The sequence below is a fragment of the Malaclemys terrapin genome, chromosome 3 (genome assembly GCF_027887155.1).
Source record: "Malaclemys terrapin pileata isolate rMalTer1 chromosome 3, rMalTer1.hap1, whole genome shotgun sequence".
NCBI classification, from domain to species: domain Eukaryota; kingdom Metazoa; phylum Chordata; order Testudines; family Emydidae; genus Malaclemys; species Malaclemys terrapin.
In genome coordinates, this window is record NC_071507.1 from 199065866 (window position 1) to 199093751 (window position 27886).

The 27886-nt window shown below is 48.2% G+C and overlaps 1 protein-coding gene across 1 annotated transcript; it reads left to right on the forward strand.

The window, feature by feature from the left end:
* The first annotated feature begins 606 nt into the window (after positions 1-606).
* FAM167A (family with sequence similarity 167 member A) lies at positions 607-27886 on the forward strand. Its single transcript, XM_054021481.1, has 3 exons — positions 607-687; positions 15940-16495; positions 27623-27886. The coding sequence occupies exons 2-3, from the start codon at positions 16124-16126 to the stop codon at positions 27884-27886; spliced, it is 636 nt and encodes a 211-aa protein (XP_053877456.1). The 5' UTR covers positions 607-687; positions 15940-16123.

Below are 27886 nucleotides of genomic sequence, written 5' to 3' on the forward strand. Positions count from 1 at the left end.
CAAAAGCAAAATATTCAAACCACAGAATATCCACCCACAGAATATCCTGGGGCGGCCCAGGAATTGCTTCATGCCAGGGAGTCTTCATACAAGAGCCATTGGCACATTTTGAAATACCCTGGACGCCTGTTGTTTTTATTACATCTCAGGCATCTGGTTTATTACATCTGGTTTATTACATCTCGGCTTGCCACCCTCAACAACGAGGGTAAGTGCCATCAACCCAGATGCTTAGTCAGCTACACTGACCTCACTTCTCATGCACCCAGCCCTCCTTTGCTCCTTACCCAAGCGAGCTGAACCCGGGGGTGTTTAGGACCCAGCTCAGCTGCTGCTCCCTTTCAGGTCTCTTCAGGGTTATTACTTGGTGGGAGGTAGGGTCCAGGGCTCAGTGGTGTGAATGAGAGGGAGACAGAAAATCTGGACTGAAAAGCTCCAACTGGAATAGCTCGCCTGTATCCAGGCAACAGGCCTGACGCAACCACCGAAAAAAAATCCCTTAAAACACACACACACACACACACATAGACACAGAGATTTCAGCAGCAAGCCAGAGACAAGAGCGAGACAGAAACCTGATGGCACCACTGACCGAGCTTTGCAAACCCCGAGTTGCAAACCAGAGGCAGAAGGAGCGACAGAGCAAAAAAATATGTCTCTGGCATAGTAATTGTCACTCAGCCCCCGGTAAGTTCGATTCCTTTATTTACTTCCTAACGTGGGTTGTAGTAAACCGTAGTTTCACCCAGACGATGGAGAGAAGCGCTAAATAAAAGATGCACTAGCAGGAGGATTGACTAGATGGCTTAACAGGTCTTTTTTGTCCCTGGTAATATGGACAATGGTCAGATACTGGTATCTGAGCCTGGGAACTGGGTGGAGGTAGAGTGGAGAGCCCATTGGTAGGAGCTGTCCATGCTAACCCCAGCATAGTTCAGGAAAGGGCATTATCCCATGAGCTCATGTGCTCCAGAGGGGCATCTTATGTCCCCCCAGGAATGCACACTTTTTATGGCTTGCCAAAATCCATTCAGGGACTACACCCTGGGCAGTGCGATTGATTTGAATGGGCTTGTGGCAGGGTATAGATCAGAGCAGAATTTGGCCCTGAGTGGCTGCTGCATCCCCCCCAAAAAAACCATCAAGGACATTCAGTTAGACTCCCAGCTAGCCGGTACGGGAACAGATTCCCTTCTCGGTTACATGGCTGTAAATGGGATGTGGGTGGGGGGTAACTTGGCCAAAGTCAATAGAAAATCCCTAGATTGACACGGGTGGAACTGAGCAGAGTCTGGCCCATGTAAGGGAAAATCATCTGCTGCTCAAGGCCCCGACACAGTGCAAGCGAATGTTGGGGTGCTAGGTGCAGGCAAGATGGGCTGCACTGGGGGATGGTGTTTTCAGGTTTAGCTATTGTCATTCCATCTTTGAATCAGACACGGTGCTAGATCCTCAACTGGAGCAAATCACCTCCACCAGAACTCTACCGATCGATATCAGCTGAGGAGATGGCCCATACAGTCTATTCTAACATTGGGAAAAAATCCAGAACTCCTGCAAACCCTTTTACACTGGCTTTGGGTTTCTTTAACCATAGCACAGCAGAACACCGCCAGTCCACGCACCGTATAATTGACACACACGTGAATTACTGTGGGGATCTCTCCCTACGTCTCAGTAAAGATTCCTGAGCAGCCAGCTCTCTTATTATTAAGACGTCTCTGCCCTTATGAAATATACAACAGCATATTTGCTGTGATTACAACATTATTAACATGAATACAACTAAACTGCTCCTTTCCGGTAAATAAACCCTGGTCCACCTGGCGATGGATTGATTATCTTTGCTTTGTTTGCTCATGGATTTGCTAATTTACAAAGTTCAGTGCAGCTCCCGGTTGTCAATAGAAATTCGGGAGATTCTGCTGCAAGTAGATTCCAGTGATTTGTTTCTTCAAGTGCCATCGTGTTAAAATGTGGTGGTGGATGGTGTTCGAAGAGTTAACATTTCTCATCTCTCTGCTAAAGCAGGACTGTCTGCGAATGCACATTTAAATGTTACCTCTTGTCCTGTGATCATTATAAATTAATTTTGTAGATGTGTTCTGCTCATCATCACTTGATTTAGTTGGGGATTGGTCCTGCTTTGGGCAGGGGGTTAGACTAGATGACCTCCTGAGGTCCCTTCCAGCCCTGATCTTCTATGATTCTATGATCAAAAACTCTCAGCCACCAGAGTTTTTAAAACATAGCAGAGAAACTGAGTCCAGGAAAAAGGAGCCTGACCCTCTGGTAGTTAGCAGAGCTGGAATCTTTCGGGGGCAGTTAGCTGTCAATTCAGCTTTAAACAATCATGGATGGATTGACAATGCTGGTGAATGCCTGGTAAAGAAATGAATCAGCCGGGTGTTTGAATGGATCACATACTAAGGCACGGAACAGAGAGTATGGAACAATAGCTGTGACAGACAGTGGATACCGACCCCCCTGTACCTGGATTGTTTTAAAAGGAACTTGGAGCCCAATATTGCAAGCTGCAGGGAGTTGCCGTGAGCTGCATCCCTTCCTAAAAACTTCAGTGGATGCGCAGGGTGCTCAGAAGCTCACAGGATCAAGCCCTGAAAGAAGTAAAGAACTTCTGCAAGAAACCCCCCTTCCCTGGCTAAATTCCCTCCTGTATGTAAAGACTAAGGCTAGGTCTACACTACCCGCCTGAATCGGGGGGGTAGAAATCGACCTCTCGGGGATCGATTTATCGTGTCTCGTCGGGACACGACAATCAATCCCCGAATCGACGCTCTTATTCCACCAGCGGAGGTGGGAGTAAGCGCCGTCGACGGGGAGCCGCAGAGGTTGATTTTGCCGCTGTCCTCACAGCGGGGTAAGTCGGCTCCGATAGGTCGAATTCAGCTACGCTATTTGCGTAGCTGAATTTGCGTATCTTAAATCGACCCCCCCCCCCCGTAGTGAAGACCTGCCCTTAACTCGCTCCCCACCGCTCCCAGGGAGAGAGGGATTTTTCATTCACCCCTATAAGGAGTCAGAACGCTTTACGTTTACACAGGTCAACTTTCCTGCCGAAGGATCCCTAAGCGCTGTGTTGCCTCTGTTCACACAGCCCCAGTGGAACGCAGCTGGTTCTGGAGTGAAGGGCAGCAGCCAGTGGAGAGGCAGGGAAGGGCACAAGCCCAGGTGCCCTTGGGACCTTTGGCAACAGGGTGTGTCTGACCTGTGTGCAGCTGGGCACAAGGAGCATGCCCTCCCCCCATTTGTGTCCTCCGGCGAGGCTCACCATTCTTGCCCTTTGTGGATCAGGGGTGCTCCCTCCTGGCACTGCCAGGGCACAAACCATCCTAAAGCGGGCGGGGTGGGGGGAAGCAGTGCAGAGCAGGGCTCACGTCCACACTGCCCCTGTGCATTCAGGCGCTCCAGGATGGATTCACAGCTTCCTAGATTTTAAGGCCAGAAGGGCCCGTTGTGATCATCCTAGTCGGACCTCCTAGAGAATTCTATCCAGCAATCCCTGCACCAAGCCCCAGTCGCGTTGCCTTGCCAGGGCATACCTCTGAGAACGCCATCCAATCTCCATGTAACGACCTCAGTGGGCCACGTCCCTGGGCAAGCGGTTCCAATGGCTACTTACTCTCCCTTCTTTGGGGTGGTGGGTCGAGAGCCCTGCCGGGAGCCCCCACTGATGGCACAAGGCTGTGGCGAAGGCCACAACCGAGCCCTTGGGACCAGCATGTTCAAAAGAGCTCGGGGCCAGGCTTTCACCTGCTCTGCACTCACAATGGGGCCAGATTTCCAACAGAGCTCAGCTCCTGTTTAGGCAGGGCCAGATTCGCGAAGTGCCTGGCACCCAGCAGCGCCTGTGTTTTCAGTAGGGATCTGCACCCAACGGGCTGGGCTCCCTTGGCTACACGGCTGCTTATTCTGTTGCCAAATGGGACCTGAGTGCTTCTGAAAATCCAGCCTTTAGGTCCCATCAGGGCAGTTCCAGAACTCTGCTTCTCTTTTCCGCACGGGTCCTGGTCAGACCCTGGCTGGGTTTGTGCATAACAGGAGGTGAGGACCAGTTGCAATTGGCTGAGGATGGGCTCCTACAGTATGCAAAAAGCTGGGAGCTGGCCTCTGAGGAAGAAGTCAGAATTAAACGCTACGGGTGAAATCCAGGGTCCATTGAAATCAATAGCAAAACTTCAGTGGGGCCAGGATTCCCCCCCCCCCAACTCGGGCTATGCACACCTGGGAAGTGTGGGGAATTATTCAAGGTTGACAAGGGGGGATAGCGTCTTCGCTTGTGGGGACCCTGCCTACCTCTGTGTTTATACAGTGCAGCCCTGATACTGACCACTGAGATTTGAAATTAGCCTGGAAAAAGTCCTATAAGATGTAGGGAACAAAACCTTGATTGCTCCCCGCAGAGTGTGAGGCCAGGGGGAACCACGGTTCCTCAGATCAGGATCGGTGAGCCTGGGTGTACTATATGCTCAGAGAGATGCTCGGGAAAATACTAGTTTGTAATCTTCAGCGCCTCTCTGGGCAAACAGCCTTTCCCCTGCAGAAAGAAGAGCTGACACACAAGGAAATTCTTAAGGCACTGCTAGATCAGTGGTACTGAATTCTCTCTGTCGGGGATGACCGGAGGATGCAGTGCTGCTGGCCGGGTGTGTCTGACAGGGCCGGTCCCCTCCCTTTTCCCTGAATCCCTTTTCATCACAGCTTTGCTCTTTTTCTGAAGTCTGGTGAATCGGTTTCATTTCCCCTGCAAACCAGCGAGTGATAGGTTCAGCCGGCCCTCGCGGCTCCCCTCTCTGGATCTTCCTGGTCATTATTTGAGAGAAGCAACAAAGGAAAGGGCCAGGACGCATTGCCTAATTACAGGTAGCAGAAAGTGAAAAAAGCTCAGCTCTTCCTACTCGCCTCACACAGTCTGGGAACCAGACTTAGGGCCTGATGCAAAACCAGTTGAAATCAACAGGAGTCTTTCCATTGACTTCATTTGCTTGCGACTGGAATGTAAAGGATGCCACGCAATGCGAGCCTAGGGTGGGAATGTTCTCCCCGCAGCGGCCAGGGCTACCATAGGAAAGACAATGTGTTTATGAGCTGGGAGGAGTCCAGAGCTGGTGCTGGAACATGGGATTGTGCGATCAGGTTTTATTACTGTGAAGAAGGAACAATGGTGGGAACGCTAGTGATAACTCAGCGTTAACTATTTCACTGCTGTTCTGGTTAGCGTCAGCAGCCAGCTGATGTGTATATTTGTCATTGTATTAGTGGTGGCACTCGTGGTATTACAATAAGACCTCTAGGTTCAAATCCTGTTTGGGACCCCATGGCGCTAGGCGCTGTACAAACACATCGTAAGAAATGGTCCTGAGCTGGAGAGCTGACAGACTAAACAGACAAAGGGCAAGAGGCAAGAAGTATGATCATAGACTTTTGGGGAAACAGTCAGACTTTAAAATCGTGACATTTGGGGGGTCAGAAAAGTGAGTTTAGCGCAGATGTGGGGCCTTGTATACCTCACTCTCTGCCCTGTGGAGTTGCACTCATGGGGGAGCTATGCCTGTCTGCACCTGCGGAGATGAGGCCCTCTGGGCACTAAGCCAGTACAGGTTCAAGAACTGGTCCCAGTAAAAAACGTAAAATTATCGAAAACATTCCCGAAGTGTTTTTTCTTGAACATATTTGTTCTGTAACAAAACGTGTTCAGATCCAGACAGTCTGCTTATGTGTATGTCTGTAGCCTTGTCTACACTGGCAGTGGCAGTGGTGAGTAGGGTACGTAGAGCTACATGCCACAGTGAAAAGCAGCCTGCGTCCACATTGCGCTGTGTAGCTATGCATGGCGGTGAAAGGCTCTGGTGTGGGGGGGAGACAGTGGGGAAAGGCTCTGGCAGCAGGACACTATACCGCTAAAAATAGCAATGTAGACAGAGAAGACGTTGCTTGGGGGTGTAGAGAGCCATGCAGGGTACATACCCTAAGGTTCTGGTGTGTCTATACTCACCTAGGCAGTGCCTCACTGTCTACACTGCTGTTTATACCCATGCTAGGGGGGGCATGCCGTGCCTGGGCTCTACACACCGCCGTAAGTGTAGACACAGCCTGAGAGCGTGTCGAAGGAATACATGATGATAGATAGTGGTCCTACAGTAGAAAGGTTTGCTCTGCAGTGACCTGCATAATGCATTCATGGCTTCACTACCCATGAGTAATGCCACCATGTGAAACTCAATCCAATCAGTCCTTTAAGCTGTACCGCTGTATGTACTTATGTCATATTCCCTACACACCTACCCCCAGAGAGCCCGATCCAACACATACTGAAGTCAATGGGAAAACTCCCAATGACATTGATGGACTTTGGATCAGGCCCAGAGAGAGACTAGTCTTGAACACAGTTTTTTCCTTCTTGATTCTTGAGACTGAAGGTTGTTCCAGGCTATTGAAGGACATTATGGAAATGGAGATGTGCGGCCGGGACATATGGCAAACGATACAGTAATAGATCAGACATTCACACGCTCTAATGTAATGCCGGGAGAGCAATCCTCCACAGAGACCTGGGGATGGACAGATGACCTAACAGGTCTTTTCAGTCTCTAACTTCCATTATGCAAGGACTGTTATTTATCCACCCGTTCTTTGTCCCACCAATGCTGCGTATGTTTCGGTGCATAAGTGCACCGAGACAGATCCGTGCAACACAATTCCCCAAATGTGCTCCTATTGCTAACCCAAAGCCACCGAATTCTGATACCCCTTCCTCATGCGGAGTGAAATCTTCCTCCCCGAGCAGCCCCATTCATTGGCCACTTGTGGAGCAAGAGTATCAGCATCCCATCCCTGATTGGAAACCATAGGCCAAAAGGGCGAGCCACCATTGTTCCCAGCATCGGCACCATCTGCACCCTTCCCACCGCACACCTGTGATCCGGTTCCACTAACAACAGGGATATGGATGCAGGGGAAACGCTGCTTGTTAATGGTCACAGGGAGAGTGGAGCCAGCTTCCTGGCCTATTCTAATCTCTATGGCAACGTCTGCGAGCTCCTCGCCACCAGCCCCACAGCAAACTCACTGCAGATTGTACAGTGCAACTAGCCACTGCTTCCCGGCTCCCGTAGGTGCAGGTCAGCTGGTGACACAGCAATCAATACCTCTCCTCGCCTTCCCCAAACATACCCAGGAAGTAAGTCAGCCCTAGAGAGAGTGAAGCAATTTCTTTCCCCTCCTTTGGCAGGAGATGAATCCGTATATTGTTCAACGCAAACCTAAAGCTCAGGAGGGATAGAAAACTGCTCCCTTCAGGGCTCAATTCTGCCAGGGGCAGAGCACCCGGAGCTCTGAGCATCTTCAATGAGACTTGAGAAGTCGACATTAGAACTGGCTGGAAAATTTTCTGCCCAGCAGTTTTCCGTCGGAAAAGGTCACGGCTGCTTTGACGGAACCGAATTTTTTTCACGAGTTTCTATGACATTTCATTTTGAAAAAGAAAAAAATGGAGGGGAAAAAAAGTTCTGAAAATGCCTAAATGTCCCACTTTGACATTTGCAGACTGAAAAGTTGGGATGTCTCCCATCAGAACAACCTTTTGTTTAGAAATTGACTTTAATTTATATCAAAAAATTAGAAAAGAAAAGAAACATTTTGAATGTATGGAAATAAAAGGTTTGATTGACCCAACGTGAATTTTGTTCAGAATGTTGTTTCATGAACATAACTGACATTTTGGCTGTTTGTCCCAATTAGGGACACATTTATTTATTTATTTTTTATTTCTCAATTTTTTTTTTTTTACCAGACAGAAAATCTGTTTTCCAGCCACCTCTGCTCGACACCTCGCAAGAGGCTGTAACACAGGAACGGTTCTGCCCCCAGATGCTCATAATCTTCCACTTGGACTTGTCTTATACTTAGATTGTAAATTCTTGGAATCAGGGATCATCGCTTTGTTCTGTGTTTGTACAGCACCAAGCACAGTAGGGTCCTGCTCCATGACTGGTGCCCCCTTATCATCATGAGTACTCAGAAACATGCCGCATCTAGCCATTGAGAGCCTAGCCTGCAGCCCTTACTCACATGAGTAGTCTCATTGACATCAATGGGAAGGTGCTACTCGTGTAAGGAGAGAAGGGCTGCACTCAGTGATCCTGGTAAAGAATCGCCTTGTGGTTAAAGCAAAGCACTAAAACCCAGGAGATCTGGGTTCAGTTTCCCAGCTCTCCCTGTGTGAGCTTAGCCAAGTCACTCGCTCTCAGTTCCTCATCTGCAAACTGGGACTGATAATCAGTCCTTTGTCTGTCTTCCGATTTAGATTCTGGGCTCTTCAGGGCTGTGATTGTCTGCACATATCTAGCGTGATGGGGAGCTAATCTCATTTCATGCCTCTAGGTGCTACTACAATGCACATAATTAACATTGCTGGTGTGTCTAATTACCCCACCTTCCTGAATGCTGCCATAGAGAAGCACACCCACACCCCATTTTCCAGATCTTTCTGCTGTAATTGGAAGCGCCTCTGCCTAACCTCCTTATCTGTACAATTAAAGTCAATACACCGACAAGAACCAGCAAGATATTTACATAACAGCCATAAATAACTGCACCCTGTTCTATTGGTCACCCTCGCCCTGCCTCCTCATCTACCCCCTGCATCCTATAGCAGGGATCGTGTCTTTGCTTCCCTGTCTGTACGGTGCTCTTTGGGCACAGTGTGAACCTGCAGAGGGCAGGGAATTAGCAGGCACAGATGTGCCCAGCTGGCTCCTCTACTGATCATATGTGTATAACGCTGACACCCCTGGTTGGAGTTGTCGGCAGCAGGGATCAAAACCAGGACCTCTGGATTTTAATGCATGAGCTTCTACTGTCTCAACTAACTTGGCCAAGGCTGTACCAGGGGGAAGGGGGTGGAATGGGGGCAGGGTGAGGGCAGAGCAGGGGTGGGGCCACGGGCGGGGTGTGGGTCTCATCTAGTAGCAGCCCCTCCATTACATGGGTGTCCCTTGCTACTGGCCATGAGAGCTGTTCGCATGGAACTCCCATGGGTTTGGGGCCAGACGTGCTGGGCACCCTCCACTCCCATTGGCTTCAGTGGGCAGGCAGGACTCTCAGCACCATTGCAACGTTTCGTTCCTCCATTTGAGAGGCCCAGGTTCCCCATTCATTGTAAGCCCTGCAGCAGAGATGAAAGTCCATTAGATGGACATCCACTTGCAGTCCCTTCTAACCCTAGGATTCTATGATTCTATGCCTGTTCCCTGACATTTTTTTGCCCGGTGCTTTCGTGGAGAGAACAGATATTCCTCATGAACCCAAAGACCTGGCTGGATCATGGCCAGAGGAGACGTAAGTTCTGGTTGGATCATCATTGCTGCTTGGTGAGCAATGCCTCCCAACTCTGTAACCGCAGTTGCTAAACTGCGAGTCTATCTAAAACAAACAGAAGCTCCAGTCTGGATAGATCTACAGGCCCCAGCCTTTGCATGCTGCCCGGCTGTTCTGCCTTTATGGATGTGGTGCAGTGGTTTGAGCCGTGGGCCACAAAGCAGGGCTCTTTTCTTTATCCTGACTGGCTGCCTCTCTGTTCTCACATACCCCATCTGTGAAGGAAGGGATGCTGGTAGGCTTAATTGGCCGCTCTGATGCGATAGTGATGAGTGCCATGGAAATGCTGATGAATTAATTAGCTAGGGCTGAACCTTGAGGTGTCCAGCGCTGGTGGAGATGGCGCCCAAACAGCTGAAAAGCGGCAGGTCCACTGTGAGGCCGGGGGAGGGAAATAGTAACAAAGCAGGCTCCGTGCCCCCATCTGCACGATGATGAAGATGTCTGGGACAGGCCTCCAGAGCTTCCCAGGGAGAGAGGATCTGAGATGGGACAGGGGCCTGGGTCTCTATGCTGTATGGATCCACTGGCCAAAAACCTGCACTGGAGCAGGGTGGGGGCTGGGCATAGGCATTTGAGGAGGCTCACATGCGAGTGCTGGAAGCAACCTAGAAGTGGGGGGGCCACCGGTGCCTGGACCATGGCCCTGTCCCCAAGGCTCTGCCCTGTGTCTTCCCCTGAGGCCGCCCTTGCTCCGCCTCTTCCCTCCCCCTCCCTGAGGCCCTGCCCACCACTCGCTCCTCTCCGCCTCCTCCCACAAAGTCTCTGCTGCCCACCCTCCGCTCGCTCTTCTCTGCCCCTCCCCTGAGGCCCCGCCCCACTCACTGCACGCTCTTCTCCACCTCTTCCTCCAAGGCCCCGCCCACCCACTGCTCACTCCTCTCCGCCCACTGCCTTCCCGGAACAGTGGGGGCCACCAGGGGGCCACCACCATGACCCATCACTTTTTCTTGCCTTAGGCAAGCAATGGTGGGAGGGGAAGAGAGGAGCGAGCGGCAGTCAGGGGGAGGCCTCAGGGGAAGAGGCGGAGCAGGGGCGGGAGGAGGCGGCGCGAGGGCAGGGCCTTAGAGGAAGAGGTGGAGTCGGGGGCTGGGCAGAGTGTGGGCTCCTCCCACTTGTATGGAGCTTTGCTTCCGGCTGCCTCCAGAGAGGTGTCCCACGCCGCATCCACGGCATTTCCCCTCTGCATGGCTGGCCTTTTTGGGGGAGGCTTAGTCTCCCCTGGTCTCTTATACGCGCCACCCATGAGCCTGGCTAATGTTGCAACTCATGCTGTTGACTGTATTAGTGGCCACAGCATGATTGCCCAGGTAACCTGGCCAGTGGCAGTTAAAATTTCCATCCTCGATGGTCCTCATGTGGAAGAAGGACCATTAAGCTTGTAAGTTCTTCAGGGTAGGGAGCTTCTTTTTGTTCTGTGTTTGTCCTGCGCCTAGCACAGTGGGATCCTGGTCCATGACCGAGGCTCCTAGACGCCACCAGACCAAATCATAATAATCATTCAGATAGACTTTGCTTTGCTCACCAGGATCCAGCCTGGAAGTCTGGTTTACACACAGACTTGCACCAGTTTAACTTAGTCGTGTTCCGAAAACCTACTTGGTTACTTTGGTGGCAAATCTGCAGGAGGGAGAGAGGGGAAGGGGAGTCACTTATTTTGGATTAAAAGTAGCAAAAATTGATTTAACTGACGTTGGTTAAAACAATTGACTGTAGCCTCTTTGATTCTGAAACCAGAGTGTTCCCTTCTAGCCTCACGCTGAAATCAGTTTACATTCACATCTTTTGCTATTTGTGCATAGATCACCCCTATTTTTTATTGCTAATGATCTCAGGCTGTTCTGTAGCACATTGCCGCAGAGTTCAGTATCACTTACCCCTATTTTAAAGAGGGGCGAACTGAGGTGAAGTGCCTTGCTCAAGGTCGGGAACAGACGACTGGTCTCCTGGGTGCCAGTCCAGTGCACACTCCACGAGGCTACCTGGAGAGCTCGTCAGTAAAGGTGCTATGTAAGTCCTTTCTTTGGGCCAGGGTAGTCTAGGGTTTGCAGCTTGGTATATTCTTCTCTTCTCAAAGAATAAATGAGTAGATGGATAAAGGCTATTAGAATCACTTGCTGCTCATCCAGAATAATACAGGGAAATAGCATAATGTACCGTCCATCAAACATAATGTAATGAAGGGGCTACTTTGCTTTTGGCATATCACTCCATTCGATACAAAATATTAACCAAATCTCAGTTCTGTGTCCTTCTTTTCTCCTCCAAAAAATCCAACACGATAAAATGAACCTGTTGATTCTCTGGCGCTCGACCTCCCACGGTGCTGAATGCCCACTGAAGTCACTGGGAGCTAGCGATGCAAAATGCCTTGCCAGGCGTAGTGCTCTGCGGACAAATAAGACAAGGCATGGGCCATGTCGCGTAAGCCATGGGGCAGCTGTCAGGAGGTGGGGAAAGGGTTGATGTTAAAGTCCATCATTTTAAACTCCCGTTCCATTATACAGCCAGGTAAAATGCCATGAACTGCACTGTTTAATATGGAGTCATTCGTAGCGCAACCCCTTCCATTTCCTTTCATCAGCCTCTGATTGACTTCTAATGGCAATGTTGTTATTATCTGTCAGCCAAATGGGCTTTGACAAAGCAAGTGGAAGGTTCCGCATCCCTCAAATCCCTCCTCTCTCTGTGCCGTAGACATGAAGGCAAGACGGAAGCTGAGTCACTCTACAGAATGGAAGCGTCTCCTGACATCTCTCCAGAGTTATATTAAGGACTTGAGCGCATCGCTTTCCTGCAGAGTTTCAGGCATTAGGTTGCAAATGACTAATTAATATCATTATCAAAATCATGTTAATGCAATGTGTGAGTTAGCCTGCGGAACCCACTGCCACATGATAATACTGGGGCAAATAGTAGACTGTGAAACAGACTTGGACAGTAAAAGCAGCTAGGGTAACAATATTCAAAGGCTAAAGATGTCACCATACATTTAGAAACATAGGAATAGCCATGCTCACTGGAACAGATCAATGGCCCACCTACAGTAGACTACCATTTTGTTTTCAATAGTGACCAGTGCCAGATGCTTCAGAGGAAGGTATAAAACCCCCAAGATGCATCTCATCATGTAGTGCAATGCCATGGTTGGGGGCAGGGAATATCTTCCTGTTCCCAGGGGGCAATTCGCTTACACCCTACGTCATGAGTATTGAAAGCACTTGAGTATTGTTACCCTACCTGCTTTTACTGCAGTTGCTATAGTTACCGGTTTCATAAATGTTCAAGTCTGTTTCAGAGTTTACTATTTTCTCAGTTCTATCATGTGGCCGTGGGTTCCACAGGCTGAATCGCGCATTGCATTAACATGATTTGCTTTCTTATCTGTTCTAAAAATCAACCAAGTGAGTCTCCGCTCTCTTCATATTTCACGAAATGCCCTCTTCTTAGTCCATTGCAGGAACATAAAACCAGAGCATTATCTGCTCACTGCAAAGGCCCATTGATTTCAATGGGCGGACAAGGAATGCTGGCTAGAGCCATACTCACTTATGGACCAGGGAGACCAATCACCTGCCAGCAGTAACCAAGCAAACCAAGTTATTCTATCCAGGCAGAGTCTTCTCAATAATTTGCTATAAATAATGTGTACTGGTTACTGTTCCTTCTTACCTATACAACATGTCCCATGTTGCCATGGATATTAGATATATATTATGCATGAGTTGTAGTATATACCATATTGCACTGATAAAGTGGCATACGCTTATAGGGTGGAATTCACTCCCGTGCAGAAGGCAGCGCAAAGGCCTGAACATAACTTAGGTCCCAGATTTCGGATATGATGGACCCCTGTTTATCCTAGCCAGAGGCGGGGAGCAAATTAGAGTTAGGGTTACGAAACTGGTTCTCTTAGAATTCCACACACTTTTTTACCTGCTTATAACTTCCCAAAATATTTCCACATGAGCTCTCTGACCCCAGGTGACTATATCTGTGGGGGGAGCTGGAACAAAATCCCCTTTTGTCAGCGCTGAATTTGGAAAGGGGGGGAGGGATAATAGGCTTTGCTGTTCAAAAGCAAAATCTATTTGCACATTTTGAGAAGGGCCGCCTGGGAGGTTTCAGGGTGCAAATTGCCTGTTTTCACCTGGGGCGAGAGTGGCGACGGGTTCGAGGCTCGGAATGGCAGTGGTTTGTCTTGCAATGCAGAAAAAATCCAATCCCTTGCCTGAGCCAGGGAGCCTGTGACAATGAGAGAAAGTGTCATTTTCCCACCAGTGAAGGGACAGCTGATCCTTTCTGTCTGGCAGTAAGAGCCTGATCCTGGATCAGCAGTTTCAGGATCCTATTGTACTAGCCACATACAGACACAGTGAGAGACAATCCCATCTCTGAGTAGTTTTTGCAACCTAAACAGACAAACAAAAGAATCTGTACAGCACCTAGCACAAAGGGGGCAGGGCAAGACACCAGCATCATCCAAATAATACTAAGGATTTATATCCCCATTTCACACATAGGGAACTGCATCACAGAGGCCCACATCCTCAAAGGTATATAAGCACCTCACTCTTGTTGATTTCAATGGGAGTTGGGTGTTTAGATACCTTTGACGATCTCGACCAGAGAGAGCAAGTGACTTAACCAAGATCATAGAGAGACTCTGTGGAAGAGCTGGCAACTAGACCCAGATCGCCTACTGCCTTGCTTTAGCCACTACCTCATCCTTCCTCAGCAGTGTGCGTGGATCCTAACAGCCAACCTCTGATGCTTCCCTCAGACATCCAGACTCGACGAGCTTGAATCCACTCTAGCTTTGCAGCCCCATCCTGCTCCCAAGATAACTCCCATTAATTTCGGGAGCAGGAACAAGCCTGTCACTGGAATAGCTCTCCACCCCCAGACTGTCTGTGTGTATATTATCAGCTTCCCAGTCTGTTTCCCTGCCGACACACAACGGTGGGGCAAACCTTGCTGCCTGCTGGTGTTTATTTTAAATTGAATCTTCGCTGAAAAGATTTGCGAGGAGTAATTATGGTCTTAATTTCAAAATTACAGGGGCCCTCGTGGGCGTCAATAGCAGGCAGAAGAATTACTGAATCACTCAGATTACAACATTTAATGTATTCAGCTAGAAGGCTGGATATCCACTGGCAGTTCTTTCTGGGCACGCTACCAACCCAGCAGTACGTATTTTTGTTTTGTGTTTTTACTCCTTTGGATCTATTCCTAGCTCAGCCACAGACTTAGCACATGACCTTGAGAAAGTCACTTATCTGGGCCTAACATCATCCCGTTCCATGTAACAATAGTAATGCTTAGATCTCACATGTGGGCCTCATTTATCTCCATTTTACAGATAGGTAAGCTGAGGCACAAATAGGGGAAGTGATATGGCTACAGTCACACAGGGAGCCAGTGAGAATAGAACCCATATCTTAATCCACTGTCGTCTCAGCTGACTAATAAAACTTGCCTACCTCAGAGCAGTGATGTCTGTAAAACACACGAATAGCCTCACGTGAAAGGTGCCGGTGGTGCAGGGTTAGTCTCAGACGAAGAGGTGTGTGAGCAGAGTGGAGGTATGTGAAATTTCAAAGTTTAAAGGTTTGTTCCCAATACTGTTGTATTCTATAGATGCCCTTATACTGCGTCCATCACCGTAGATTCATTAAGCGACGTGATTAACACCTGTCATGTGTTGTTTGCTCTCTCCTCTCCCCAAAGGGTGCAGTGGAGTGTCTTGTTTTGGTAGGGTTTTAGGTCTTGTTCTGTTTTTAAATATACAGATCGCTCTGTGTTTATGTCAGAGAAGGCAAGGAGCCCATAACTCCAGGTCCAAACACACTGAACTTCGGAAAGATTTGGGGTCTGAACCCCAGTCTGGATATTTATGTCACAGTCACCCCTTTTATCTATAACAGGCCAAACTCTGTCCCCTCCTCCCGATCTTCTGAAATGAGGAGCTAGATCTGAATATTATGGCTTGGGACTAAAAATTTGGATGCTGGAACAGACCTAATCCTTTGTATCTGAAACATTAGAATCTGAAAAACTGGACTGGAACAAAAAAAGTTAATCAAACATGTCCCAACCCCCTTTGGCTTGAATTCTGACTAGAAGTCTGAGTTTTTACTTCATCTGAGCCTGTTTGATCGAGAGCCTCACTTCACCAATGGCCAATGCTGGATGCTTCAGAGGAAGGTGTAAAACCTCCAGAAGGCATCTAGTTATGCAATGCTATGCTATCACTAGCGGGGGACTAGGCTTTCTTCCTGAACTCATTATGGCCTGAATCTTAAGGACTGAGAGATCTTTGTGACAAAGGTTTCTCTAAAAGTTAGAGCTTGTTAATTCTTGCCCAAGAAAACAGTCAGAAATCTGTAGTGAAGTAACATAACCCAGGAAGAGCTTTGCACGGTGGTTTACAACATGCGTTCACACGCTGCATTCCAGCCAGGTTTTAGGAGGGCCTGTCACTCAGCTATCATTTCCTTTTTTTTTCTTGCAGTTAAAACAATCGTTCGTTATTTTTAGGTGTTTTCCGTAACTAAAGTGACGCCGGAGTGGAGAAGCAGCTGATGTGGCTGGCTGGCTTATGAGAACTGGCTTTTATGCATCAAGTCAACAGATGGAAGTTGTTCTCAGAAGAAGGATTCCCTGAGTTTTGCTGTTGCCCTGATCTTTACAATCAACCTCTAACATTTTACTACAGAAGAGGATGTCTTTGCCCAGAATCCAAATAGAAGAGGTGGCGGACAATGCAGATGCCTCCTCTGAGAATGCCACACCCCCCCATGACCACCTGAGAAGCCTGAAGGCTCTGACGGAGAAACTGAGACTGGAGACCAGGCGCCCTTCCTACTTGGAGTGGAAGGCCAAACTTGAGGACCAGACGTGGAAGAGCCCCAAGCCCTCTGGGGAGGAAGAGGCTAAAGAAGAAAAAAAGGCCACAGAGGAAGCCATCCCTTTAAGAAAGGTGCAGGTGCATCTCAAAGGGAGTTCTTCCCAGGAGAAGGTGACTCTTACTTCAGGGAAACTGAGTGGCTTTGAAAGCATTCAGGAAGCCCTGAATTGGCTCAGGAAGGAACTGGTAAGTGGATTCGTTTCCAAGATAAATAATGGTCTTAAAAGAAAAAATTAAAGTGACTGTCTAGTCCAGTGGTTCCCGAAGTGGGGTCTGCCGTGGGTTATGTGGGGGTCCGCCCCTTGAGCCAGAGTACTGCAGTGGGGCTGGAATGCGCTGGTACAGTGTTATGACATTTTTGCCACAAGGAGGACACCATCTTGTTCTCAAAATGGCACCCTTTCCATAGTGTGATCTCACCGTACGTGCTAGGTCACCCTGTGCATAGGACACCATCTTCTTGTGCAAGGTCACGCTGTGCAGAGGGGTCCATTTTGAGAATAAAATGGTGTCCTTGCACTTCGTGACTTCACACGCATGGTGCAGGAGAGCTCACGCTGGTGGGGGCATTCCAGTAGTACCATGACTACACCACAAATATCATTTTAGTTAAAGTGAAAATAAGGGTGATGTATAGGGCCCTACCAAATTCATGGCCATGAAAAAAGCGTCATGGACCGTGAAATCTGGTCTTTTGTGGGCTTTTACCCTATACTGTACAGATTTCACAGGGAGACCAGCGTTTCTCAAATTGGGGGTCCTGACCCAAAAGGGAGTTGCGGGGAGGGGGGGTGTCACAAGGTGATTTTAGGGGGGTTGCGGTATTGCCACCCTTACTTCTGCTCTGCCTTCAGAGCTGGGTGGCCAGAGAGCAGTGGCTGTTGGCCAGGCGCCCAGCTCTGAAGGCAGCGTCCTGCCAGCAGCAGCGCAGAAGTAAGCGTGGCAATACCATATCATGTCACCCTTACTTCTGTGCTGCTGCTTTCAGAGCTGGGCGGGTAGAGTGGCGGCTGCTGACTCAGGGCCCAGCTCTGCAGGCAGAAGTGCAGAATTAAGGGTGGCAATGCCATACCGTGCCATCCTTACTTCTGCACTGCTGCTGGCAGCGGCTCTGCCTTCAGAGCTGGGCTCCCGGCCAGCCGGCGCTGCCCATCTCTGAAGGCAGCGCTGCTGCCAGCAGCAGCACAGAAGTAAGGGTTGCAGTACCACAATCCCCCCTACAGTAACCTTGTGACCTCCCCCAAACTCCTTTTTGGGTCTGGACCCCTATCATTACAACACTGTGAGATTTCAGATTGAAATAGCTGAAATCATGAAATTTGCGATTTTTAAAATCCTCTAACTGTGAAATTGACCAAAACGGACCGTGAATTTGTAGACAAAAATGTATCAGTGGTTAAAATGTGGAAGCATTAAGAAGAAAAAATTAACTACTGTTGAAATGGAATATCAAATCAGCAAGGATCAAATAATAAATAACAGGGCCGGCTCCAGGCACCAGCCCAGCAAGCAGGTGCTTGGGGCGGCCAACGGAGGGGGCGGCATGTCCGGCTCTTCGGCGGCAATTTGGTGGCGGGTCCCTCGCTCCCTCTCGGAGTGAAGGACCAGCCGCCGAATTGCCGCTGAAGACTGAAGTGGCGGCGGTAGAGCAGATCGCGATCGCGGCTTTTTTTTTTTCTTTTTGCTGCTTGGGGCGGCAAAAACCCTGGAGACGGCCCTGGTAAATAATAACTAACCCAACAAAGAGACTAATAAGAACATGAAACCTATGTATACAAAATGAAATGGGCCTGGGTAATTTAGTTAGATGGCAAATGGATCCTTGGTGGAAAAAAGTTTGGGAACCACTGGTCTGGTACATTCTGTCTTTGGGGCTCACTAGTTACAGCAGTGAACAATCTTCTATGGGTTTTCTTTCTCTGGCAGGAGCAGGGGCTGGTTTGGGGAAGGTAAGGTTGTGTGATAGCATTATGTAGGAGGTCAAAGCTGGAGTTGAATCCAACCATCACGGTTGCCACTGGGTTCTATTAAGATGGGAAAACTCTACACAGCAAGCAATCTCTTTGATGAATTGTAGCCTTTTTTATTTTTGTTTTGCCTATTTGGAAATTGCATGTGACCAGGTCACGATTTGTACACAGGGACTGGTTATTCAGACAAACTGGTTGTGAGAAAAGATGTTAGCCTCATGAGATAGTCTATCTGTCTTACGTTTTTTTATGGTTCCCATTACTCTAGTATCCGAGGGAATGATAACATTCAATGTATTTATCTTCACAACACCCCTGTGAAATAGGGCAATGTTGTTATCCCCATTTTATGGATGGGGGAACTGAAGTGCAGAGAGGCTAAGTGACTTGCCCGAGGTCACACGAGAAGTCTGTGGCACAGCAGAGACTTAACCCCAAGTCTACCAAGTCTCCAGTGCTCTAACCACCCAACAATCCATTCCTCATTGTCACAATGAGTATTTATTCTCTATTATTCATGCCATGTGACTGTTCATCTGAGTCACATGGTTTTATTTCTGTTGCCTGATTGGACATCCTAGGCATTATAAAAGAAAAAGGTTCTGTGTTTGTTTGTGAACGCTTCGCCAACATTCATAATTGTTTGCCAAATTTGCAGTAATAATCATAACGTCTCTTCTAAATGGCTGTGAGAGCACTTTGAGTGTGAGTGTGCTTGTGAATATTTATTCGCACTAGTGCTTTGCTTTCCACAAGAAAAAAAAAATCTTGTGAATAAAATTTTCTCCACCCAAATATTGGCAAATAAATGAATAAACATGACTTAATGAGTTTCATTCACAAGAATATTCACACATACATTTTATTGCATTTGCCCAGCTCTGGTTTACCTGTATATAAATTATTTGCAAAAGTGATGTGTGATTTTGGTTGTGTCAGTTTTTGGGTGTCCAGCTTGATACACTTGCCAGGGGCCTGATTTTCAGAGTTCAGGTGCTTGGCACTTTTCTGAAAATCAGCTTCTTTAAGGAGTTTCAAGTTGGACCCCCCAAAATCACTAGTCACGTTAGCAAATCTTGGCTCATTGTCTCAGATTAGGATCCATGTCGAATTTGGGTTTATGACTCAAACCTCACTCCACAATGGCCTTAATCTGAAAAACAGATGGAACAGGCCCAGTGATGGCAAGGTGCTGGTTTCATTGTCCAAGCCCCAAGTTCTAGCGGATTTGCATCTGGACTTTGGATTCTGCCCTTTACACAGGTAGAGATTTGTTCTGAAGCCAGCTGTGCTGTTCCGATCTGGGGCTTGGGTTTGGGGGTGGACTCACACCATGGGATGAAAGATAAAAGTTGTAAATAAACAGAGAAAGCTAAAATAAAAAGACCTCTCTACATGTCCCACTCTCCTGATAGTACCCATGGGCACTTACAAGACACTCATCACTGGATCTGACTGCATCTTACGTAATTTAGAAGAATTTCCCTGAAACGAAGAGCATGTTTTTGACTCACCACACCACTTAATCCCCACCTAGAATGGACCAAAGATGGGGAACAGCTGCTAGCAGACGGTTAGAGCATATCAAGGCTTGAAGTTAGCAAAATACCCTAACAAGCAAAATACCTATTTTACACTACACTTTAAGGGTGAAATCCTGGCCTCACTGAAATCAAAGGCAAAGCAACCATTGACTTTGGTGGGACTAGGATATCATTTTACATGTCAAATTCTGCCTCGGTTGCACCCCAGTGAATGGGCATTACACTTGCAACTCTCAGGGTAGAATTTGCTTCCACCTAAGCTTGGGTTTACATGTACTTATAGCAGGAGCAAATACCAGCAAAGAGGGCCTGCCACTGACATCTTGCCCTGGGGAGCTCGGCATGCCACCAAACACCCTACCCCCTGGGCCTTGGCGTGCTACCAGGTGAGCGATAAGTATTTCTGGCCTGTGTTATATGCACAGAGAAAAGGAGCTGGGAATTCCGTGAGCTCCATCCTGGGACAGCCACTCCCGCTGAATGCAGGTACAGCAACAAGGCACCTCTGAGGAACTTGGGACACGGACAATTTAGGGGGTAACCAGCATCCTAAACTAACTAACGTTAATGCGGATTCACCCCCCGCCCCTGCCCTGTGTAGACAAGCTCAGACTCTCTGTGCCTCAGTTCCCCATCTGTACACTGAGCTTATAGCACTTACATTAAGGATTGCAAGGTGCTTAGATACTACCATAATGCAGACTTTATAAGTACCTTATCTAGATGGACAGGACTATTATGGGGTTGCACTGAGAGGGGAGTGATCTGCATGGATGTGAACGGAAAGAGAGGTGGGTCCATGAAACTCTCTATTATAATGTGCTCTCCACTGTAAATATCTGATAAAGGGCCTTCTGGGCTGGTGAGGGTGAGCAGGATGCGTCCCTTTGGTTAGGACAGAGGTACTGAGAGTTCACTGATGCTCCACATGAAAATGGAGGCTATATACCAATAGCTGGGACACGTACCTTCTGTGGTTTCAGAATGCGACAAAACAAATGGTGCATTTCTGAACTACCTCCAAGGCGTCCCTTGTTGAAAACTGAGCAAGTAGGAAACAGGAGAGCAAATTCTCCTTAAAATGTGAATAAATCAACATTGAGGAATAATCCTACATTGGCAGGGGCAGGAATTCAGGGCTCAGTCTTGCACCGTTGAAGTCAACGGGAGTTTTGACTTCAATGGAAGCAGGACCAGACACTAGTTGTGCTAGCTGGTCTTTTCCACCTCTAATCTCCAGGATTCCATGACAAAATAAGATCCACTCTGTGGCGGGCTCGGTCACAGAAACTCCCGCAAGACTGTCCCTAGATGTGCTGGGATACCACTGAGAACAACCCCCCGCCCCCCGCCTTCCAGAAGAGGCTTCCCTCCACTCCTGTCTTGCTGAGTTAGACACTTCAGTCAGCTGCAGCATAGACCCACCCCTCTCTGCAGTTCACTGAAACTGAGATCCACTCAGCTCAGGGGCTTCTTAGTTAACAGAGATTTTCCCAGCACCCAGTATTCAGTCTTTCTGGGAGCCTAAACCCCAAATGAATTTGTTTTACCCTGTATAAACCTTATGCCGGGTAAACTCATAAATTGTTCGCCCTCTGTAACACTGATAGAGAGATATGCACAGCTGTTTGCTCCCCCAGGTATTAGTCACTAACTCTGGGTTTATCAATAAACAAAAGTGATTTTATTAAGTATAAAAAGTAGGATTTAAGTGATTCCAAGTAATAACAGACAGAACAAAATAAGTTACTAAGCAAAATGAAACAAAACACGCAAGTCTAAGCCTAATACATTAAGAAACTGCATACAGGTAAATCTCACCCTTATACATGTTCCAATAAGCTTCTTTCACAGACTGGACTCCTTCCTAGTCTGGGTCCAGCAATCACTCTCACCCCCATAGTTACTGTCCTTTGTTCCAGTTTCTTTCAGGCATCTCTTGGGGGTGGAGAAGCCATCTCTTAAGCCAGCTGAAGACAAAATGGAGGGGTTTCCAGGGCCTTTTATATTCTTTATCTTGTGGACGGAAACCCCTTTGTTCTCCTGTGCAAAATCACAGCAACAAGATGGAGTTTGTAGTCACCTGGGCAAGTCACATGTCCATGAATGATTCAGCTTTTTGCAGGCTGACGCCATTGTTTACACGTTGGTGTGAACGTTCCCAGGAAAGCTCAGATGGGGATTGGCGTCTCCCAAAGTCCATTGTCAGTTAAGTGTTTCTTGATTGTGCATTTCCTGAGAATAGTCCTTTCTCAAGAAGCTGACCAAATGCTTCACTGAGGCTACTTAGAATCAAACACATTGAGATACAAGTACATAGCCAATATTCATAACTTCAAATACAAAAATGATACACACATACAGACAGTATAATCATAACCAGCAAACTACAACCGTTCCATAGACACCCCACTTGACCTCCTCTGTACAAGACCTGGTGCAACCATAGGACCCTGGTTGCAACAATGATCTATACTGTCACAGTTCATGTCAATAATGTCACACACTCCCCTCTGATTATATGACAGGGTTCAGTTGCGGTGTTCTGCTCTTCTACTTTTTTAAATGTAAATGGATCTTTTCAAAACAGAAATCATATTGAAAGAGATTTCTTACCTGCCACTTCTGAACTGGATTCTGGAATATCCAATTGACTGTTCACCAATGACGCTGCAAGTTGTTCGTTCTTCACACAGTTGGACTGTTTACCTGTGTGTTTATGGTTGGTTTCATTGTCCAGGTCAGATGAAGTTGAGCCATGTGTTACAGTCGTGTTGCTGGCCCTGCAGGTGAATGTTTAAATTGAACAACAACTGTAGCCATTGACACGTAAACAATAGCCTTGTTAGCTATTTCCAGTAAGCTGTGTAGAACTCTGTCTACCTGACAGTGTCTCTTTATAATGGAGGTCATTGATAATTTACAGTGCCTTCTGTCAAACTTGGATTAAGTGTTTCCATTACTGTCAACTAAGAACTAGAGAGGCAGAGGCAGAGTTAGGATTTCTGGCTTCTGCCCCAAGCTCTGCTAACTTTCTGGGTGATCTTGGACCAGTCAAGTCTTGGGGGAAGGGATAGCTCAGTGGTTTGAGCATTGGCCTGCTCAGGGTTGTGAATTCAATCCTTGAGGGGGCCACTTAGGGATCTGAGGTGAAATCAGTACTTGGTCCTGCTAGTCAAGGCAGGGGGCTGGACTTGATGACCTTTCGGGGTCCCTTCCAGTTCTATGAGATAGGTATATCTCCATATAGAACGTAACCTTCCTCTGCAGATCTGGTCCGGTCTACCATCAGTGACCAGTGAATTGCCTAGATGGCTCAGAGATCAGCAATTCCAATGTTGCGGCACCATTGTTTCCCCGTCTGTAAAATGGGGATGACACTAATACATAGCCGCTGAGTCGCATTCCTGGGGAGGGAGCGCTCAATTGGTCTCAAAGAGATTTGAGATCCTCCGGGGAAAGGTGCTCTGAAAGTGCAAAAGGCTGGTGGTCTGATTCTCAGAGCTGCAGGTGAAGTTCATGGGATCTGTGGGTGCTCGGCACCCCTGAAAATCATCACATCAGGGAAGCGAGCTATATAGAGGCAGATCCACGCCGCTGTAAATTGCCATAGTTCCATTGTGATGATGGTTAATTTAGACTGAACAAGCCATTGGTGATGCCTGGGTTTCCTTTGTGTATCTCGAGCCAACCCCACATGAGTGGAACATGGCCCCGTGGATTCCACCCATAGCCCAGTCACCACAAACACAAGCCTCAGGTGTGTAAACACCTCTGAAGGAAGTGTCACCACACAAGATGTTTGTTAGTCATCAAGAAGCAAAACTCTGAACGTCAGATCTCAATCAGAGATGGGCAGAGTCTCCAGCATGGTTACGCCATTGTGCCGATAATCCTTTCGTCAGCCATCACAAAGCTTTGTTTCTTTTTCCTTTATGTATTTTCTGGAAGGAATAAGGCAGCTCTTCTTAACGGAGCTCAGCCGAAAGAGAAGCAACTTCCCACCCAGCCCCTAACCCCACCCCTACAGAAGCAAACAAAGCCAGAGGAGAGCTTTATCTCCCTGGGAAAATTTTGCTAATATCAGTCACTGCATCTCCTGTTTCTGGTGCGTTGTCTCTCTCTTTGTGATTCAGCCGGTGGGGCTGATAATGCTGCTTAGCACACTCAGAGCACTTTTCATGCGGAGATCTCCAAGTGCAAGGTGTTGGAATCGGCAAAGAGAAGGAAAGTGGCTTGCCCAGCAGAGCTGAGACTAGTATATTCGTGGCTTGCCTTGTTAAAACCTCAGCTGTCGCCAAGGGGCGGGCAGGAAGGGGAAAGGAAAATCTGAGATTAGAGATGTGAGCACCATCTGCCATCTTGGTATTTTGGCTTGTGTGAAAACATCATGGTGCCCTAACAGCGTACCAGCGCCTCATCAGAAAGGCCAGAGTGGGTCCCAAAAAAGGAAAAGCTCGTTTCCTGACAAAATTGGAAATGTCCAAGTGGCTTTCATGTCATGGACCCCTCTTTTGTTATTTCAACATTTCTGTGACTTTTTAAAATAATTTTTATTTGAGACCGTTAACCAAAAACAGTAGTGAAAACATAATCAAAACGGTTGTCGACATCCTTAATAAACAGAAACTTTCGGTGGCCATTTTGCTAGCCTCTTTGGCAACGTTTTCGATAAAAGCGCCTGCAGAAAAGTCAGAAAACTTCCCCCAGAAATGGAAACATTTCAACAACATCAATATTTTGTAAGGCTCCGTTTTGCTCAGGGGTGGAGGTTGTGTGGGGAAGGCACAGGAATGGCATCACAAATGTTGACAATGCTACAAGTAAGCTGCCTCTGGGCCTGGTGTAATTGCGTAACCGTGACTCAGTCCTCCCCCAGCCACTGAGATGAGGATCCAGGGTTTTCACCATGTTCTTAGGGCGTTCGGGCACATTCTGCCAGGGCCTAGCAGGCTCCACCATCCATCTGTCACCACTGCAGTGAGAGAAACCCGCCCCTGATTAATCCTAACTGTGTTTACCTCAGCCCTGAGCACACCCGTCGAGTATGAGGCCTCACAGCACCCCAGGGAGGCAGAAAACTGACAGGAGGGGAAACTGAGGCCCAGAGTTGCTCAGCGACTTACCCAAGGTCCCACAAAATGGCAGGGATAGAACCAGGCCTCACTCCCAGTCCCTGGTCCTGCGAGGCAGCGGTTCCACCCCCGGCCTGCACTGAGACCATCCCTGGGCAAGGCACCAGGTCTTTCCCCTGCAACATTTGCCTATGCAGAGACAGAGAGGAAGCAGCTTGTGCTTCTCCTGCTCAGGGCCTGCCAGGGGCTAGTTCGGCCCCTGATACAAGCTGGGGCAACCCCCTAACTTGCAGTCCTGTTGCAATGGCTCTGAGAGGCCTTTTCAGAACTGAACTGCTGGGATATAGGACTGCCCTGGCCACTGTCCCTGCCACCCTCTATCGCCCCTTGTCCCTGTGTGTGGGAAGAAAGTATTGAGCCACAAGGGCAGATTTGTGCCCCCTCCCTCAGGGGCATTCCCCCAGGGTACCCTCCAGCCAGGGCCGGTGCAAGGAAGTTTCGCGCCCTAGGAACACTGTAAAAAAAATTGGGGGCACTGCTTTTTGGTGCCCCCAAATCTTGGCGCCCTAGGCAACCGCCTAGTTTGCCTAAATGGTATAGCACCGGTCCTGCCTCCAGCCCCTCTGTGGCACCAGACCACAGGGCAGGGATTAGCTTGACGCTCTGTGTCAGTTTCTGAGCCTCTCAGGAACTGATACAGGCTCAAACTGGAGGGAGCCCAAAGAAAGGCGACAAAAATCGTAAAGGGGGTGGAGGAACTGACTTCTGGGAAAAGATTAAAGGAATTAGATCGGTGTCAGAGTGTGGCTGGATGTGCTCTGGCTTGGCCAGAAAACCACCAAGGGCCTGACCCAAAGCCTATTGACATCCATGGGAGTCTTTCCACTAACTCCAGTGGGCATGGGAGCAGGGTCCAGGTTGGGAAATGAAAACCATCTACAAGTATTTCAAGAGGGCAAGCCCCGGGGGTGGTTAGGAGGTACCAGGTAGGAGAAACAGACTGAAACTGATGAAAGCAAAATTTAGGAACTTTGGAATGGCCAGACTGGATCAGATGCTGGTTCCCTCTGGTCCAGTATCCTGTCCCCAGCAGTGACCAGTACAAGATTCATAGATTCATAGACTTAAGGTCAGAAGGGACCATTATGGTCATCTAGTCTGACCTCCTGCACAATGCAGGCCACAAAATCTCACCCACCCATTTCACAGGAAGGTGTCAGAACCCCACAGTCTGCAGGTGTGAAGCAATTTGCTCTCCACATTAGATCTCAGCCTGGTCTGCAATAGTTACAGGTTGGCGTAAGCCCCAGAGCACGAGGTTTTTATCTCCCTTCCAAAACTCTTTATTTTGTTGTTATTTATTAATCTAACGCTGGCTATTCTTATTATCCGAATAATGTCCAATCCCTCTTTGAATCTTGCTAATATTTTGGCCCATGATATCCAGTGGCAATGAGTTCCACCGCCTAATCACGTGCTGGGTGAAAGGGCATTTCCTTTTATGCTTTTTGAATCTGCCACTTTTCAAGGCTAGATATCAGGAAACAACTTCTAGGTCGTGAGATCTACTATAATGCAGAATAGCGTCTCCCATAGGAAGCTCCCATCGCAGGAGTCACTTTAAATGATCTGGACAAATCGGAGAAATGGTCTGAGTTAAACAGGATGAAGTTTAACAAAGACAAATGCAAAGTGCTCCACTTAGGAAGAAAAAATCAGTTTCACACATACAGAATGGAAAGAGTCTGTCTAGGAAGGAATACGGCAGAAAGGGATCTAGGGGTTATAGTGGACCACAAGCTAAATATGAGTCAACAGTGTGATGCTGTTGCAAAAAAAGCAAACATGATTCTGGGCTGTATTAACAGGTGTGTTGTGAGCAAGACATGAGAAGTTATTCTTCCGCTCTGCTCTGCTCTGGTTAGGCCTCAGCTGGAGTATTGTGTCCAGTTCTGGGCACCGCATTTCAAGAAAGATGTGGAGAAATTGGAAAGGGTCCAGAGAAGAGCAACAAGAATGATTAAAGGTCTTGAGAACATGACCTATCAAGGAAGGCTGAAAGAATTGGGTTTGTTTAGTTTGGAAAAGAGAAGACTGAGAGGGGACAGGATAGCAGTTTTCAGGTATTTAAAAGGGTGTCATAAGGAGGAGGGAGAAAACTTGTTCACCTTAGCCTCTAAGGATAGAACAAGAAGCAATGGGCTTAAACTGCAGCAAGGGAGGTCTAGGTTGGACATTAGGAAAAAGTTCCTAACTGTCAGGGTGGTTAAACACTGGAATAAATTGCCTAGGGAGGTTGTGGAATCTCCATCTCTGGAGATATTTAAGAGTAGGTTAGATAAATGTCTATCCGGGATGGTCTAGACAGTATTTGGTCCTGCCATGCGGGCAGGGGACTGGACTCGATGACCTCTCGAGGTCCCTTCCAGTCCTAGAATCGATGAATCTATGATTCCCTGATGAATGTAATGCACCAGACCCTGAGCTGATGTGTCTATATAACTCCATGGAGTTAGGCTGATTTACACCAGCAGCGGATCTGACCCAGGGCGGTGGGAACAATTCCCTGGACATGCTTTCCCCTCTCTAATTGCTGTTTCTCTTAATCGCTGCTCACTCGGAGATAAATGAAACTGCCCTCAGCTCCAGGGAGAGGGAAGCTGAGTGAATCCCGAGTGCTGCGGTGACTGATCGTCCCCCTCCCCCTCCGTCTCTGTGTTTCAGACAGAAATGCGCCTGCAGGACCAGCAGCTGGCGCGGCAGCTCATGCGCCTGCGCAGCGACATCAACAAGCTGAAGATCGAGCAGACGTGCCACCTGCACCGGCGCATGCTCAACGACGCCACCTACGAGCTGGAGGAGCGGGATGAGCTCGCCGACCTCTTCTGCGACTTGCCGCTCGCGAGCTCCTTCAGCCTCTCCGCGCCCCTCAAGCTCATCGGCGTCACCAAGATGAACATCAACTCCCGCAGATTCTCGCTGTGCTAG

Coding starts and splice junctions, on each gene's coding strand:
- FAM167A (XM_054021481.1), top strand. CDS start 16,124: ATGTCTTTGCCCAGAATCCAAATAGAAGAGGTGGCGGACAATGCAGAT. Junction 16,496..27,622: donor ATTGGCTCAGGAAGGAACTG/GTAAGTGGATTC, acceptor TCTGTGTTTCAG/ACAGAAATGCGCCTGCAGGA.